Source organism: Pleurodeles waltl, chromosome 5 (genome assembly GCF_031143425.1).
Source record: "Pleurodeles waltl isolate 20211129_DDA chromosome 5, aPleWal1.hap1.20221129, whole genome shotgun sequence".
NCBI classification, from domain to species: Eukaryota; Metazoa; Chordata; class Amphibia; order Caudata; family Salamandridae; genus Pleurodeles; species Pleurodeles waltl.
Window position 1 is genome coordinate 54,688,441 of NC_090444.1, and position 18,971 is coordinate 54,707,411.

At 42.1% G+C, this 18,971-nt stretch overlaps 1 protein-coding gene across 1 annotated transcript in view; it reads left to right on the forward strand.

Annotated features, from left to right (window-relative positions):
* Positions 1-18,971, forward strand: part of LOC138296981 (WAP four-disulfide core domain protein 8-like) — a 300,160-nt gene that overhangs the window by 170,660 nt on the left and 110,529 nt on the right. Inside the window, exon 4 of the mRNA XM_069236498.1 lies at positions 17,431-17,577. Coding sequence (XP_069092599.1) covers positions 17,431-17,577 — 147 coding nt within the window. The remainder of the gene's footprint in view (positions 1-17,430; positions 17,578-18,971) is intronic.

Consider the following 18,971-nt stretch of genomic DNA (forward strand, 5'->3'; position numbering starts at 1 on the left):
ACATTTCCCACAGACACAGAATTGGAAAACAACTTTAACACTTAGGGTCCCGACTAGTAACTTGTGGCTTTCACATACAGATAGGAAAAAGAGGGATTTATAGTAAAACATGAATTGACAGATAAAGATAAGAAAAACAGCAGAGGAAGGTAGAAAGATCTAAAAAAAAGTGAAAGGACGTTTACTGAGTCAAAGGAAAGAGCAAATAAAAAAGACAAAGAAAGAATGAAGGGAAGAGAAAATAGAGTAAAAGAATGAACACGTGATGAAAAAAGAGAGGAATGAAACAAGGAAAGAAATATAAAAGTTTTTATAAGTTTGAATGAGGAAGTAGCAAGAGGAAGAGGGAAATAAAAAAAAGGAGAGGAGTAGAAATAAACAGTTGAAAGAAAGAGCAAAACTGTTAATATGTGGATTTTAAGAGCTGGAAAGAGAAAAGTGAGGAAGAAAGAAAATATTGAGAGTAAAGGGAGTTATGGAAAGAAAGGACTGAGCTAAGTGAAACAGACCCTCCCAAATAAAGATGGCATGTAAGAATAGATTTAATTTGTTCCACTACATCCTCAAACAGAAGTCAGAGTGTGGAACAGCAGGAGGCACCGCAGAACAGCAGGAGGTTCATTAGGTGTATGTGAACCCTGATACCGCATTATTGGGGCACTTCAGATCAGGATTAGGGGTATAGACAGAGCTTAATCCTGGCCCTGTGCTGGAATAACAGAAAGGCAGTGGGTGAGGATTGAGAAACGGAGTGCTGTGTAACTTCTTGTATTGGAATAATGGGGCCCTGCAGGTTAGGGAGGATTAGAAGATTGCAGCAATTATTGGATAATTTTAACACATATTGTGAAAACAAGGGACTGGAGATTAATGCTACTAAGACCAAATATAGGGGGATCAGACCCCACAAGTCATTCAGAGGGGATTTATTTCTGTAGCAGAAGATGCTTGAACGTGTACCAAAACTTTAGTGTCTGGCTATTATGCTTGATAGTAAATTATCCTGTACTTCGCACATTCAAAGCAAAGGGCAGTACTTCAGCATAGAGCTATGGCAATCTTTAAAAATCATCAGGCAACATTGCCCAGACCAGTCTTCCCGCTATTGACCTCTATAACTTAAAAGCACAAGTAGTGGCCCTATATGGTGCCAACATTTGGGGGACATTCAAATGTGAAAAGGCTGACCAAGAGTGAGAATACGTGTCCCAAAAGCACTCCCCTTATCTCCATGTTCTATGATGTTGCACTCAGGAGAGAAGAGCATGTAGCAGTGTTAAGGCCTCTTCTCTTTTGGGTGAGGATTTGGACAGTACAGGAGCTTGCGCCATGTCAGAAGGGTATGAGAGAACTTTTGGAACTAGATGAGAACACCACTTTTCCCTGGTTCAGGTATATTGAATGTTGGCTCACCAAACTGTGGCTTTGGACTTTCTGAACTGACGCTTCCTTCCTAACATTGTCTTCCAAAACACAATTAAAATTAATATTTTGGGATAATATTATCACTAGCTTACATCACAGCTCTCGTTTAGGTAGATTATCAACTCAATTTTTGAAATGTAAACTCTGACCCTATTTTGAGAGTGTCTGGATACCCCCCAATCCCAAATGGCCTAGACCCTGTACATAAAGTTCTGTTATGACATATTATAAATATAGGGGCATATTTACAAGCTCCATGCGCCAACAGTGAGTCACCTTTGTGGTGCTCTGGCACTGCAGAGTGCAGACCCTTATCTACGAAGCCATGCACAGCTTTTCATAGCCTCATAGATAAGGTGTAAGGAAATGCAGCACTAGTGATAACGCGTCCAGCCCTTATAAATTACCTGTACCTGGACACGTTGGAGGTCGGTGAATCTTTTAACCGAGTCGGGCTTTCCTCATCCTAGAATAGTCGAGTCACTCAAATCAATAATCAATAACTATCATAATCAGTAATCAATACTCAATATTAGATCAATATAGCACGTCAGAAATCAATAACAGTTGGTATTTCGGCTCACCATGACCTATCGGTCATGAATAATCACACCAGTTTATTAAAAGTTAGTGAATTTATTTCTCTATATTAACAAAGCTAACACGATATATACTTGTCTCAAAACCAAATGATACATGTATATGAACATTACTAGCTGTCCATTACGGTGGAAGAAACACAATCTACGCAAAATCTGAACAATAATACATTCAGTTATGGCAATGCAAATCACTAATAGGACTAATTGTATTTGACTGATTTCATACATTGGTCAGCATAACAAGATCTCAAATTGATATGGTGCATCGAATGAAAACCTCAACTAACCTCTAATTAGCATTGGCATGTGGGACTTCATGCAAAACGAATTTAGGCAACACAAATTTGGAAAACTTCTAGCTTGGGCCCTATCAAAATAGCAGTTGGTACCTAAAAGGAAAAACACAATGCATAATCAATTTTTCCTTTCATATTTACCAAATACAAACAGCATGCAAGAATGTCTTCGTCCCTCAGGTACCGGTTCGATCAGCATGGGCAAGTTAAAAGGGGCAAAGTTAAGGGCAAGTTTCCTTGCAGCAGCAAGGAGAATGGGGCAAAGTTACTGCATGGGCAAGACGGGACAAATCAAAGTTAAAGTCTCTAGGGTGAGAATTCTCAAAGTCTCTTTCTCTCAGATAGAGAAGAGGGTATCAGGGTGTCGTCCAAAATGGAGTCTGGCATCAGGCTTCAAACTGGCATCGAGGAAAAATGGCTGACTTCTCTTTGTTCAGTAGGTTTAAGTAAGAAACATTCCAAAATCTGCAGGTTCTTCCATTGGAGGGTTCATAGGTTGGCTTCAAATTGACCAATGAAAATTTGTCTTTTGCTAGCGCTCATTTATGCATACTCTGTTCTTGGAGCCTTGGAACACAAATTGTTACATGGTTTGCCAATTATTTTACTATCTGTACCTTCATTGTCCGCACCTGCAGAGACTGACCTTGTATCAAAGGGGATGAAACCAGCCTAGTACGAAACCTTGAAGATAAGTGCATTACTCGTCTCCACTGGAAAAATACAACTTCAAGCAAGAATATATGTTTCATTAGTTCAAAGAAAAGCCATGCAGTTAGAATTTGAGACCAGGCAACTAGGCCAAAGCCTCTACTAAATTTAAGCTAAGCAAAACAGTTTTAAACACGAAATCATGGCATACAATTGCAATTATGATGGATTACTACATTTTCAATACTTCATGATTAATAAAGCTCGTTTACAATGATGGCGAACTACCCCGAGGGCACATTTTCCCTCGTACATTATTTCTTTTACTAGCATCACTCTACATGTTATATGATTCGAATATGCAACACACATGAATATATGTAGGACCCTCTTTTTCTGCGTCATCAATCCCTCCTCTGATGACTAATTATGTCATCACATCAAATCTACCCACAAATTTTATTCCATTAAAATTCTGTATAGTAATTTGGCACTTCAGTCAATTCCCTTTTTCTTTTAGTCCCTTTTGATTTTTCCCTATAGATTTCTACCATTTTGTTCTCTAGTTTCTCTTCTCTTTTCCGTTTGTTTCTTGCTTTTAATATTTTTATAGCTTTCCATATTCCCCATGAGCCTAATATACATATTAATATTATCAATATTCCCTTTATTATTTTTAATAATAATCCATTCCAAACGTTGCTGAGCCAATTTCCCACTGAAGCAATTCCTTTTCCAACTTTCTCCCAAACTCCGGGTTCTTTCAGTTCCTTTAAATCTACACTTTCTTTGGTTAAGTTTGTAAGCATAGTCCTAATCTTTCCACTGCTGTCCGGTATATATGTACAACAGTGACGCGTACCAGGCATTTTGCAAACGCCGCCATCCTTTGCTAAAAGAATGTATAAGGCAAGCCGATTTTGAAGAGTCATAGCTCTTTCTGCAGCAAGTTCAGCATCCATCAGGATTATAGCTCCTGAAAATGTTGTCAACATGTTATCCACAATAGTAGACAACTTTCGTATTTTGATTGAATTCAATATGACTCCCACTGAAGGAATCAATGCTCCAAATATATCTCCTACCACGCCAGAAGCTGTCTCTCTTTTCTGAACATGATGTGATTCTGACAGCTTTGGAAATTTCTTTAAGTCGTCTAGTTGATAAACCTTTGGGAACACTATTCCCAAATAACATCTCCCATACCATCCTTTAGGAAGACGATAATAGGCATTGAGTCCACAAATGTAAAATATACCAGGAATAACTGGGTCTTGTCCATTCAGCATGAACGTCCACTTAAGTTTAAATGCGTACGTATGTTTGCATTCACTCGTTCCCACAAAAACTGTGTCATAATATGATTGAGCTCTATATATACAAAATTTCCCTACGTGCATTGTATCTAAAGCTATTTTCCCTTGTGTCTTTATAGCAGCAAAAGCATAATTATCTACAGATGTTCTTTGGTGTAATTCCCTTTCTAATTTCTCCTTCATTTCATTTCTCCTATCATCAGTGCGATCTAAGAAATGAATTTCTACTGGTGAAAGCAAGCATGTAAGATTTTCCCTATGTGCGTGAGCTGTGTGAAAAGGCGCCATTGGTTCGAAAAATTCCCTCATTAATTTAGCATACCAATCTCTAGATATTTTACTCAGATGCAAAATTATGGGGACATATGCAAAAGTGACATAATAATTTGTGTAAAAATAATGAATGTTCGTTTGATCATAAAATCTAGACGCTATAATACTACAAGTAATTCCATATGTAAGAGGCATGCTGTGATACGTTACCCCTTCCACTACTGAGGTAAGTATTTGTGTACACACATAGCAATCTTTCGCATCCATGGTCTCAACATACTCACTCAGCAAGCGATAGAAAACGTTAGATGAAAGTTCTTTCTTATCATGCAAGTGTTTCTCGTCTTATTCGAGTCTCTTTAAAGCTGTTAGTTCAGTAATAATAATAGGTTTAGAAGTAGAAGCATCATTAATCTCATTCTCACTCTTACCATGCATTCCAAGAACTATCACTACAATTATTAGTACGCATGCGGTTATTAAACCTATACACATGTATTTGCTACACTTCATTCTATGGCCCTGTATAATGCAACTAGTCATGATCTGTATAGAATCAGAAAGTTGAGGACACTTTATCAAAGCGGATTTGCAGATTTTTACAAAGCTGAACGAGTTCAATGTTCACACAGTTTTCTTTAGCAACTTAGGCCCTCATTACGACCCTGGTGGTTTGTAACCGCCAGGGCCGCTGGACGGGGAGGCACCGCCGACAGGCCGGCGGTGCCCCGTGGGGCATTCTGACCGCGGCGGCTTAGCCGCGGTCAGAGAAGGGAAACCGGCGGTCTCCCGCCGGTTTCCCGCTGCCCCCAAGGAATCCTCCAAGCCGGCGCAGCTTGCTGCGCCGGCTAGGGGATTCCGACTCCCCCTCCCGCCATCCAGTTCCTGGCGGTTATCCCGCCGGGAACCGGATGGCGGGAGGGGGAGTCGCGGGGCCCCTGGGGGCCCCTGCAGTGCCCATGCCAACAGCATGGGCACTGCAGGGGCCCCCGTAAGAGGGCCCCAAAATGTATTTCACTGTCTGCCTTGCAGACAGTGAAATACGCGACGGGTGCAACAGCACCCGTCGCACCTTCCCACTCCGCCGGCTCGATTACGAGCCGGCATCCTCGTGGGAAGGGAGTTTTTCCCTGGGCTGGCGGGCGGTCTTTTGGAGACCGCCCGCCAGCCCAGGGAAAAACTCATAATACCCTCTGCGGTCTTTTGAAAAAGGTGGGCCTCCGCCGCCCGCCAGAATCAGAATGAGGGCCTTAGTCTCTTATCTGTTAGCAGCGTTGTCTCAAAATCGGTTTCAAAGTCAATCAAGTTAGCAATGTCTTAGCCGGTTGAAAAGTCAATCAGGTTATCAATGTCTTCAATCGACAGAGTCCATGAAGTTTTTATTTCCAAACTGAAGTTCTGTCTCTTCGTTTTCGAGACTGAGTGATACGAACTCGTCTGACCAATCGTTAGTGGCCAAATACGCCCACTCCGGACCAGAATACCTTTTGCTCGGTATTCTCTTTCTTTTCAATTTTGCATCTCTTTTCGACTCTCTCTCGCTGGTGCTTTCTTCCTTGGCCAAATCTCCCTCCTCACTTGGTGCTGGTACTTCGACAGACACTTCCTTCCTTTTCTCTTTCACCTTTGGCCCTTTGCTGTCGGTCAATGTTTCTCTAATTCTTAATTTTACTGGTGATATGCTCTGTCTTCTTTTCGCACTGGGTCCACTTGATGGACCTGCGAGTTCTTCCGAAGGAGTTTGAACAGCTTCGTTCTGTCCTGTCTTATCTTCTCCCTCTGGGAGGTCAATCAGGTTCTCCTTTTCTTATCCTGTATCGTCTGCTTCTGGGAAAGCCCTCCTCTGATCAGGCTCTCCTGCTTCTCCACTTGTTTCGGGCTCTTTGTTACCGTTACCTGCTTCAGGCTCTCTGTTGCCTTCAGCTTTTTCAGGCTCTTTGTCGCCTTCAGGACCTTCGTCACTCTCTGAAACTCCTCCTTGGTCTTCCCCAAGTGAATCGGCTGCTTCGTCTTCAGAAAATATTTCTCCTTCCTCTATTTCTATTTGTTCGCTTCTTGTTCCTCTTTGCTCTGTTTCGGCACTTGTTACTTTGTTATCAGACACTGGTAATTTCAGAGTCTCAATTTCCTCATCTGTGGGACACGACACCCTCTTTGTCTGACTGGCGTGAATCCAGTTGGGAACTCCTGCACACTTCACAGCGGTGGTAGTGGTCAGAATCACTTGAAAAGGTCCTTTCCAACGGGGTTCCAAACACGACTTCCTCACGTGCTTCTTTATCACGACCCAGTTACCTGCTTGTAGGGCGTGTCCTGGACCTTGGATCGGTGGCAAGGTGGTTGCCTCCACCTGGTGAGAGAAAGAGCAGACCACATCAGCTAGACCTTTGCAGTAGTCTAACACCATATCATCTGTAATATTCAAAAGAGCATTTGCCGGAACTGCAGGAAGTCTCATGGCTCTGCCCATGAGAATCTCATGCGGGGACAATCCAGTCTTTCTGTCAGGGGTGTTTCTCATCGACATTAACACCAAAGGCAATGCGTCAGGCCACTTTAAGTTTGTTGATGCACATATTTTCGCCATTCGTGATTTCAATGTGCCATTCATCTGCTCCACTAAACCTGAGGCTTCAGGGCGGTAGCTACAATGCAACTTTTGCTCAATGTTCAGCGCTGCACAACGTAATTTTATTACTTCGTTATTGAAGTGACTTCCCCTATCTGATTCTAAAGAGATCGGGAATCCGAAACGTGGTATTAGCTCTCTCAAGAGTAATTTTGCAACTGTGAGACTGTCATTTCTGCGTGTAGGGTATGCTTCAATCCAGTGACTAAAAATGCACACAACCACCAACACATACTTTAAGCCTCCATGCACAGGCATCTCAATGAAGTCCATTTGCATCCTGCTGAAGGGACCCCCTGCTCTTCCAATGTGGCTCAAATTTACTACTGTTCCCTTCCCTGCGTTCATCTGTTGGCAAATGACGCAACGATGGCAAACTGCCTCAGCAACTTGACGAAATTTGGGGTTAAACCAATCAGTTTTGAACAGTCTAATCATGGCATCCCTCCCAAGATAAGCTTGTCCATGGTAAAATCTAGCTATCTGTGTCAAAAGGCTGTTTGGGAGAACAAATTTCCCTTCATTTGAAACCCACAAGTCATCTAGTCTTTTTACACATTGTGATTTGGTCCATGAGAGTTTTTCATCCTCACTGACATCATTCTGTAAGGTTTTCAATTCATCCATTGTGTCTATAACTTTTAAGGCAAAGATTTCACTTGGCTCAAGTTCTGGCTCATTTATCAAGTTCCACTCGTCCCTGAGCAATATACAGTTCAATGCGCAAAACCTTGCGACTTGATCCGCATATCCATTTCCCAGGGAAACATAGTCTTGTCCCTTCGAGTGTGCACTGCATTTCACCACTGCTACTTCTCCTGGTAATTGAATGGCATGTAACAATTCTTTTATTCTTTCACCATTTTTCACTGGTGATCCTGAAGAGGTCATGAAGCCTCTCTGTGACCACAATTGCCCAAAGTCATGCACTATTCCAAATCCGTACTGACTGTCAGTGTAAATAGTGACTTTCATTAGTGCAGAAAGCTGGCAAGCTCTAGTAAGGGCTACCAGTTCTGCCACTTGTGCAGAGTAAACTCCTTGAAGCCATGATGCTTCCAGAACACCTGTTACAGTACAGACAGCATATCCTGCTTTCAATATTCCCAGTGCATCCCTTAAACAGGAACCATCAACAAAAACAACTTGATCATTTTCTTCCAATGGAGTGTCTTTGATGTCAGGCCTTGGTTTGGTGCAAAATTCAGTCACCTGAAGACAGTCGTGCTCGATATCTTCAGCGTTCTCAATTTCGGCATTTTCACTGGGAAACAAGGTTGCTGGATTCAACGTAGTACACCTTTTCAGCTGCACATTAGGTGATCCCAGAATTATTGTTTCGTACCTTGTGAGTCTAGCACCAGTCATGTGCTGTGTTCGGGAACGTGTCAACAGTATCTCAACTGAGTGAGGGACCATGACTGTTAAAGGGTGTCCCATCACTATTCCTTCACTCTGATTGTGAGACTGATACCAACTGCGGCTACGGCACGCAAGCACCCTGGCAGTGCTGCTGCGACCGGATCCAAAGTAGCTGAAAAATATGCTACTGGTCTGTTTACGCCACCATGGGCTTGGGTCAAGACAGACAAGGAACATGCATCACGTTCATGACAAAACAATGTGAAAGGCTTCATGTAATCAGGCATACCTAAAGTTGGAGCCCTGCACATGCATTCCTTTAATTCAATAAAAGCATCCATTTCATCTCCTTTCAGCTCAATTTCATCCAGTGCCTCTTTCTGGGTCAGTTTCAGTAAAGGTTTCGCTAGAGTTGAGAAATTGGGAATCCACTGGCGGCAGTAGCTTTCCATTCCCAAAAAATTTCTCACCTCCCTCCTCGTCTTTGGTGGACTCATTTGAAGTACACTTGTTATTCTTTCCTTCATAATTCTTCGTGAACCTTTCTCTATTTGGTGACCCAAATATTTCACTTTCTTCTGGCAGAACTGTAACTTTGAAGGGGACACCTTATGTCCATTCCTTCCCAAATGATTCAATAGGGCAATAGTGTCAGCTGTACAGTCGCTTTCTGTCTTAGATGCAATCAGTAAATGGTCAATGTACTATACTAGGGTTGACTCAAATGGCAACTCTAACGCTTCCAAATCTTTCTTTAGAATCTGATTGAATATCGATGGTGACTCTGAAAACCCTTGAGGAATTCGACACCAACTATAGACTCTGTCCAAGAATTTGAAACAAAAGAGAAATTGGCTGTCCTCATGAAGAGGCACAGAAAAGAATGCTTGTGACAAATCGACGACTGAGAACCACTCAGCATCGCATGGAACTTGAAACATTATCACAGCTGGATTTGGTACTACGGGACAACATTTTATTATTATGTCATTTATTTTTCTCAAATCCTGAACAATTCGGACCTTTCCACTTGGCTTTATCAGTCCCATGATTGGTGAATTACATGGACTGCTCAACACTTCTTTCAGTACTCCCTGTTTCACAAACTCATCAACGAGTTGTGCGACTTTCATGAGGGTGTCTTGTGCCATATGGTACTGTGGGGTCTGGGGAAAGGTTACATTGGGTTTTACAGTCACTTTCACTGGTTCCACTCCTTTCACCAATCCCACCTCTTTCCCTGTCATGTCCCACACTTCCTTTCCGACTGTTTCCCGTAACTCAGCAGGAATATCTGCTTCAGTAATCATTGGATAAAGAGTAATCAGGGGATACTCTTCATCAACAGTTTCCACTCCGTCTCCTCCTATACTGTCTTCTTCCTCCCCATCACTACTCGTCTGAATTTTAATTCCAGTGTTTGAACACATAATTGAACACCCCAATTTGCACAATAGGTCTCTCCCTAACAGTGATATTGGGCTTGAGTCACAAATCACAAATTTATGTGACCCTCGGTAGTTGCCAATTTGGACTTGGACTGGATCTGTAATCGGGTTTGTCAGGTACCTATTTGCTACTCCCACCACTTGAACTGTTCTCCCTGAAAGTGGCAAATTTGGTACTTCAATGCTCCTAACAGTGGAACGTGTAGCTCCTGTGTCAACCAAGAATGAAGCACGATGACCCATGACTCTTCCCTCCACATACGGACCCTTTTGATCAACTTCCAAAGATGCTGAAAGTACACAATTTACCTCCTCATCTGAGCTTTCACTCTCCCATATATCGTTTATTCCATTCTCACTGTGTAATGGGAATTGGTGTACTGTGTCATTTTGACTCATTCCTTGACCCGTGACCTGTTGAGGAAGCATTGCTTGCTGCTGATTCATTGGTGCTAAGGGTATTTGCATTTGCTGATTAGGTACCATAGGAAACTGCTGTTGCATTGGCTGCAACTGTGTCATTTGTACACGGGGCATTTGCACCTGTTGCGGTTGCATGGGTTGTAAACCCTGCATCTGATTTATATTATTTTGAAAATTTGGATTCGGACCTCTCATTTTCGGTCCTCTCATGGTCTGAAATGCATTGACATCATTGTTTTGCTGACCTACACCTTCCTGCACCATCATTGGGCACTCCCGTTTCCAATGCCCGACGATCCTGCACGTGTGACATGGCATCACCTTCTTCATTGCCTGTATACCATTTGGAATCATAACAGTATTTAAATCAGGACCATTATTCACAAAACCTCCTCGGCCTCTGCCTCTCATCTGCGGCTGAAACATAGCATTTCCCTGCTGCTGCTGCTGCGGCATCTGTTGTTGAAACCCTTGCAAACCTGTCTGAGCTGCTCTAAGCTGCATCACCATCACCTTTTCTTTCAATCTTTTCTGCTTTGTCTCAATCTCATCACTGCAGTATTTTGCATAATTCAACACTTTATCGATCGACTTTGACTGCCAACAAATCAAATGCGTTTTAATCATCTGGCTGATTTCGGGTCTCAATCCTTCCACAAATCTGAACACAAAATGGAGCATGTCCTTTGCCTCAATTGTCTCTGTGCCACTGTAATTCTTCAACGCTTTCAACAACCTCTCATAGTACGCATGTATAGACTCTTTAACCTCTTGGGCGGTCCTGTCAATCCTTTGCCAATCCACATTTTTCGACGCAACTTTTGTTTTCAAGTGCTCGATCACCTTGTGGTACAAACTCATTACCGTAGGTGATGGCGCACATGTATCCCTATCTCTTTCTGGTTCACTCGTCGGCCAACCTACAGCTCTCTTACAATCTTCCCACAAATCTGCCGGAACCACAATCTCAAATAAGGTATTCAGGTCTTCCCAGAGACATTTTGCGAGTTTCACAAATCTATCTGTCTGCTGATACTATTCGATTGGCTTCTCCCTCAATTTGGGAAAGTCATCTGTGAAGGACTGAATATCACATCTATGCCACGGTACGTGTACAAGTTTTCCCCCTGCTGTCTCTCTCATTGGTAACATAGTTATCAGATCGTCATTCTGTTGTGCTTTATCATTCCGTTCTGGGGTACTCTCTTTCTTTTTATCCTTTTTCTTAACCCATCTGCTTTCCCACTTGTCTAAACATCTCCAGACTTGTGCACTCTGCAGTATTTCTTTAAGGTGTGTCTTCATCCCTGAGGATCTCATGTGTTCGAAGTCCTTTGTCTCAAAATCTAACCTGTAACTTCTGCTCAGGTGTTTAGTCTTACCTATGTCGATCTCATTTCTGTCTGCAATTTCTTGTAACTTCTTATGTATGGTACTTACTTCTCTTGTAGTTCTAGGGCACAGGTATCTCAGCTCTTCTTCTGTGTATGACTCTAATCTGTTCAGACCCATTGTTCCCTCTACCAATTCATCTGCCTCCATACCCAATCTTATTTTATTCAGGTACTCTTCTCCCTTTCCGCTGGAGGTACTCTGTGGGGAATTCAGGCTGTTGAACCATTGCGTCAACTGTTGCGCGTTTAATCCCATCAGCGTAGCAGTTACATCAACTGCTACTGATGGTTTCTGTAAGGTTTCAGTCTCGGAGGTTAACGGTACTAATAGTGGTGGATGTGACCTTACCACGGTTGATGGAGCACAAATTGGAATTGGACTAAATTCCGACAAGGACCCAGATCCATTTGGCAGTGCTGCTATCGGAGTTGTTTCTGGAGTGGTTTCTATGCATCTTCTCCCTGTCCCACTCTGTATCACTAACCCTTGGTCGCATGTGCTTGAATTTGCCTGTATGTACAGTGGTACTGGTGGACCTACAGTAATAGGCAGAGATATCGCGTCCGGATTCTGCCTGTTCCCTGAATTCTGTGGCATGTTAATCCCTACATTATGGTTCATCATTGCTGGCATACCTAACTGGCTTTCTGTTACTCGAGTATACTTTGGTCCTTCTTGTGCCTGCTTTTGGGGCATCAAGAACTGTGTTGATTCTCCTTGAATCAACATCGGTCTTTGATAACTCTGTCCTCCCTGCGCCATTGAATCAGAGGTCATGTTGTGCTCATCACAACAGTGCCTTTGAAGCTGTGGCTGATAATTATCAGCAGTTTTCAATGTAGGCACATCGGGGTATATTCTCTGAATCTGTGGTATTTGTGGTGAGAAAGGCATATCGGAAGTGCTTGGCCTCTGAGATATTCTCAGGTTTGGTGTTACATTACCCTGTGCTGGTTCTGGAGGGGCAGTACTAATGCTTGAGCCTTTTTCGCTTTCCACGTATGGTGGTGGGCGATCATTCAGCAATTGTATAATGAAATCCTCATCGTCTGACTCGTCTCCCCTTTTCGAGTTCCTATTATTCTCTCTATCTCTGGACTGACTCCTGTTTGTCTTATAGGTAGCTTTCCTTCCTTCTGTCTCCTCTTCATCAGTAATTGCTGGAAATAATGTAATCCCCTGCAATACATCTGATCTCCAGACCTTTTGTGTGGTGTCCCACCTAGCATCCGCTAGTGTCTTTTCTACTTTTCTTATTTTGGTCTCGAACTTCTTTTGTTGTTGGTTTCTAGCTATCAGTTCCCAAATTGCTAGTGCCTCAAACTGTGCTGGTCTTGGAGGTACTTTCATATCATACAGCGCAAATCTCAGATTTTCCAAAACCCTTAGGTTAAACGACCCATGTATAGGGAACGCTACGCTCCCATGCTTCTCTGTTAATTTGCACCATTGTTTTAGCCAAAGACATGGTGCTACTCCCTTTTCTTCAATGACAATGTAAGCTGGTGTACCCTCAGGCGGTGTTTCTTCTCCTACATTTGCTTTAATATAAACATCTCCCCTCATGGCACTCTTAAATGCTTTGAAAAATTTCATCTTTCCGTCTCTTATTTTCTTAAAATGTGTAATCAATAAGTGACTTTAATTCCCGGAATACTCTTCGCTTGCCTTTCCCCTACCAGTTGCGCTTTGCGGACTGCGTCCAATCCGTGCGCGACCCTTCTCACCAACCGACCTATCCCAGCGCGGCTCCTAGTGACGTCCCACTCACACACTGCGGCTGACAAAGTCCTGCGGCTTGTCCTCCTCTCATTCAACTTCACTCATAAACTAACTTTTGCAATATAACGCGAGCACTAACCAAAAAGAAGAAAACAAATCTGTCGGTTTACTACAGGAAAGGTAATACAATCGCTTCAGAAACCTTAGGGATTTTTCACTAGCCTCGGCAGTTATTCCATCTTTCTCGGTTTCCCACTTTCGCAAGCAAAATTTGACCCGCAAACTTTACTCTCAACTGATCAATGAACTATTCTAGTGCACTTTAGAATTCGTCAAATCTCAAAGTCGAAATTTTCTCTCATTCCTCAATATTCATACCGACTCGTTGACCACGCCCGATCAACCTATTAAACCGACCAGATCACAACATCGACTAAGTGTCTCATACACTTTTCAACATACTCCGGAGTCTCTTGACCTCGCAGGGCCCGTCTCAACATGAACAACCACGTGGACAATTTTTCTGCACAAAGCGCCACACACACGTGAAGTTCGACGACTTCCCTACTCTCACACTTTGGAGTCACACTCCTCTAAAACTTCAACTAGCCCCCTATAATCCTCACAAACTTCTCAATTAATCTGCGGCAATAAGCTGTGCAAGCGCAAAACCCTAACTTCACTCATACCGTCACTAGAAACGCCGAAACCATTTTCACACCTCCATGTCCTCCATTCGCAAGCTCCGAGATCCCGGGAAAGTCATTGGGGACGTAGGGCATCATCATATCTCCAACTTGTTTTATCAAAGAAAATTCTAACTTGACTCTGTCTATTGTTCGGATGTGGTCCCAAAGGGCTAAACCATCCTCTGCTACCATCTACTGATAACGCGTCCAGCCCTTATAAATTACCTGTACCTGGACACGTTGGAGGTCGGTGAATCTTTTAACCGAGTCAGGCTCTCCTCATCCTAGAATAGTCGAGTCACTCAACTCAATAATCAATAACTATCATAATCAGTAATCAATACTCAATATTAGATCAATATAGCACGTCAGAAATCAATAACAGTTGGTATTTCGGCGCACCATGACCTTTCGGTCATGAATAATCACACCAGTTTATTAAAAGTTAGTGAATTTATTTCTCTATATTAACAAAGCTAACACGATATATACTTGTCTCAAAACCAAATGATACATGTATATGAACATTACTAGCTGTCCATTACGGTGGAAGAAACTCAATCTATGCAAAATCTGAACAATAATACATTCAGTTATGGCAATGCAAATCACTAATAGGACTAATTGTATTTGACTGATTTCATACATTGGTCAGCATAATAAGATCTCAAATTGATATGGTGCATCGAATGAAAACCTCAACTAACCTCTAATTAGCATTGGCATGTGGGACTTCATGCAAAACGAATTTAGGCAACACAAATTTGGAAAACTTCTAGCTTGGGCCCTATCAAAATAGCAGTTGGTACCTAAAAGGAAAAACACAATGCATAATACATTTATCCTTTCATATTTACCAAATACAAACAGCATTCAAGAATGTCTTCGTCCCTCAGGTACCGGTTCGATCAGCATGGGCAAGTTAAAAGGGGCAAAGTTAAGGGCAAGTTTCCTTGCAGTGGCAAGGAGAATGGGGCAAAGTTACTGCATGGGCAAGACGGGACAAATCAAAGTTAAAGTCTCTAGGGTGAGAATTCTCAAAGTCTCTTTCTCTCAGATAGAGAAGAGGGTATCAGGGTGTCGTCCAAAATGGAGTCTGGCATCAGGCTTCAAACTGGCATCGAGGAAAAATGGCTGACTTCTCTTTGTTCAGTAGGTTTAAGTAAGAAACATTCCAAAATCTGCAGGTTCTTCCATTGGAGGGTTCATAGGTTGGCTTCAAATTGACCAATGAAAATTTGTCTTTTGCTAGCGCTCATTTATGCATACTCTGTCCTTGGAGCCTTGGAAAACAAATTGTTACATGGTTTGCCAATTATTTTACTATCTGTACCTTCATTGTCCGCACCTGCAGAGACTGACCTTGTATCAAAGGGGATGAAACCAGCCTAGTACGAAACCTTGAAGATAAGTGCATTACTCGTCTCCACTGGAAAAATACAACTTCAAGCAAGAATATATGTTTCATTAGTTCAAAGAAAAGCCACGCAGTTAGAATTTGAGACCAGGCAACTAGGCCAAAGCCTCTACTAAATTTAAGCTAAGCAAAACAGTTTTAAACACAAAATCATGGCATACAATTGCAATTATGATGGATTACTACATTTTCAATACTTCATGATTAATAAAGCTCGTTTACAATGATGGCGAACTACCCCGAGGGCACATTTTCCCTCGTACATTATTTCTTTTACGAGCATCACTCTACATGTTATATGATTCGAATATGCAACACACATGAATATATGTAGGACCCTCTTTTTCTGCGTCATCACAAGTCACGGTGTTTCCTTACACCACAATAGGGGAGAGCTCCATGGGCATTGTGGTGGGTTTTCCCATGCAAAATCCATGGGTTTTGGCACATTCTGAGTTTTACAAAGATGTGTAAACTTGAGAAGGCATCAAAATCATCACCTCCTCAAGGGAGGAGGTTCGAGGAGAAATACATTTATTTCTCCATGTTTTTTCTCCTACTGCGTGTGCTGCATTCTGGAAAAAAAACCTACATGGATTGTTTCTGTGCAGGTGCCTCTTCCTACATAAAACAGCCCTGCCAACAAGGCAGACACCCTTGCATCATGGTACAAGGGTGCCTGCGTTGGTGCTAGTGGTATAGAAAAGAAAAGTAGAGAACAGTATGGGAGGCAGGAGTGTTATAGAGAAAAGCAGTAGAGTCAGGAGTTGTGTGGAGCAGAGCAATAGATTCAGGAGTAGTATCGAGAAGAGCAGTAGAGTCAGTAGTGTGATAGAGAAGAGCAGTAAAGTCAGGAGTAGTATAGAGCAGAGCAGTGGAGTCAGGAGTGGTAAAGAGAGGAGAAGTAGAGTCAAGAGTGGTATAAATATGAGAAGTGGAATCAGGAGTGGTATTGAGAAGAGCAGTGGAGTCAGGAGTGGAATAGAAAAGAGACGTAGAGTGAAGCATGTGAAAGAGGAGCAGTTGAGAGAAGAATAAGAGAGCAAGGAGTAGAAGAAAGAACGGAAGAGGAAAGAACAGTAGAGAGAATATCAGTGGGCTGATGAACTGTACAGAGAAGATTGATGCTAGGAAACACGGTGAAAGAAGGAGAGATGGAGAAAAGAGCTGCAGAAAAAATTTTGGACAGCGAGGAGCGCTAGAAAAGAGTGGTACAGAGAGGTCCAGTGGAGTCAGGAGTGGTACGGTGAAGTGCGGGGTGAGGAGTGATAGAAAAAAGAGTGGCAAGAAATAAGAGATTAAGGGACAGATGTAGCAAAGGGTTTTTCCCATTCTGTGTCAATGGGAAAATGTGTTCGTACATATGGCCTAAGGCACATTAGAGTGAACAGCAATAGAAAGAATAGGGTAGGGTGGAGATCAGTAGAGCTATCAGCAGAATGGAGATGAGTGTACGTAGGACAGAAGTAAAATGAGGAGTGCTAGTGAAGAGCTGTAGACTGAGGAGTCACAGAGAAAATAGTGCGGGGGAAGACAAATAGGAGAGTAGAAGAGGGAGAAGAAGGATGATATGAGAGGGAGGAAATGGGTTCTCTATGAGATAATAGTTTCAGCTGTGTGCAGTTTCTCTGAAGATATTGGAAGCTTTTTCCCCTTATTTCCAAAGGAGTCAAACCATCTATAAGGATAATTCAGTGTGATGATCTGTGAACAGCCTGTGGCAGTTGTGCTGTTAGCTCAGGATGGCTGCGTTTTTAGTTCAATCCTGTTGGTGTTTTACAGATGCACCACATCCGGGGACCTGCCCCAAAATACTAGCTGCGTGCAATCTGCCCCTGCCTCCCCCAGAGTGCCAAAGCGACACAGACTGTCCGAAGACTGAGAAGTGCTGCAACCTCTGCGGGAAAATATGTGTGTCTGCTGTGAGAGGTAAAGTATCTTCAAACAATCTACCATCTTGGGGGTCTGGAGTCAGTTACTAAGCTCTACTGCTTCCTTTCCACATACAGCACCCAAAAACCTTTGAGTGAGTTGTTGGGATTTAGAAGACCAACATTTCAGAATACTACATGAGATAGCATAACACGACATGACATAGCATAACATAACATTGCATAAGATAAGATAAAATGACATGATATACCATAGCATCAAATTACATTAAATAGAATAACATGGCATGACATAGCATAATAGAACATTACATAAGATAAATGACATGGCATAACATAACTTTATAATTCTATTGGCCTCACATAATATGATTTCTTTCTCCTGCTGTTCTCATCTTTTTCTTGCTTTGCACAATTTAAGGAGTATATATATGAGTGCACTTGAGTATGAATTAAAAACACAATTCAAAATTCTTGAGTATAAAGAACAAAAACGTTCTATTCCATATTGTCTTCCATTATTACACAGTGACAGTCGCTACTGTGTAGTTATGATTCACACTACACTTTCCACAGAAAAATATTTTTTTATACTCCCATAAATGTGGCCTTTTTGGATGAGCGTGTGCCAAATTTGGCCTTTGCCTACTGCAGCAAGGTGAGGTCCAGGTTGTTACACTTCATGCAAACCTGTGCACATTAAAAAGGTTATAGGGAGTCAAAAAATGAGCTTTCCCATTTTAGATCCCATTATACATTTTGCTCTCAGTTACAACAACTGAACCTATTCACACTTTGAAACTGGACATTTTCTGGGAAACTATGCTCCTGTAAATCCTTTCAGTAGTTTTTGAGAGATTGACATTTAAAAAACATGCCAGTGAAATGGTTTGAAATTGTTTTGTATATATTAGCCATTTGAAGTCACAATTTTGAAAAATGATTTCTGTCAACTAGATTGCCTGGTAAAGGGTATAATTTTTCCCTGAAAGTTTGATAATCACAATTTTGTAAAAAAAAAAAAAAAAAAAACGAAGCTGATGAAAATTAATTTCTACAGAAATGGGAGGGCACTGTGAGACGTGCCACACTATACTCCAGGTGGGTGCTCAGGGCTCTCTGAAACAAGCATTTGCAATGCAACAGGGTCTTGCATTCCTCCGAGTGAGAGTTATTAGCAGTTGTTAACTCCTAACTGGATTTTTCTTGCCGCATTAAATGGAAAAAAAACGCTCAATCAAGTTGCTTACAGTTCACTCGTAGTGAAACCTATCGGCAAAAGTGCAATTATCTACGTAACCATCAAAAGTGTAATTAACTATGTAACAGGGTCAATGTTATGTAAAGTGCTCGACTCCTGCCAAGAGAGATCGCGCTGCGAAAAAAAGATAAAAAGTAGTCCATAAACCCGACGGGAAACAGCGAGCCTCG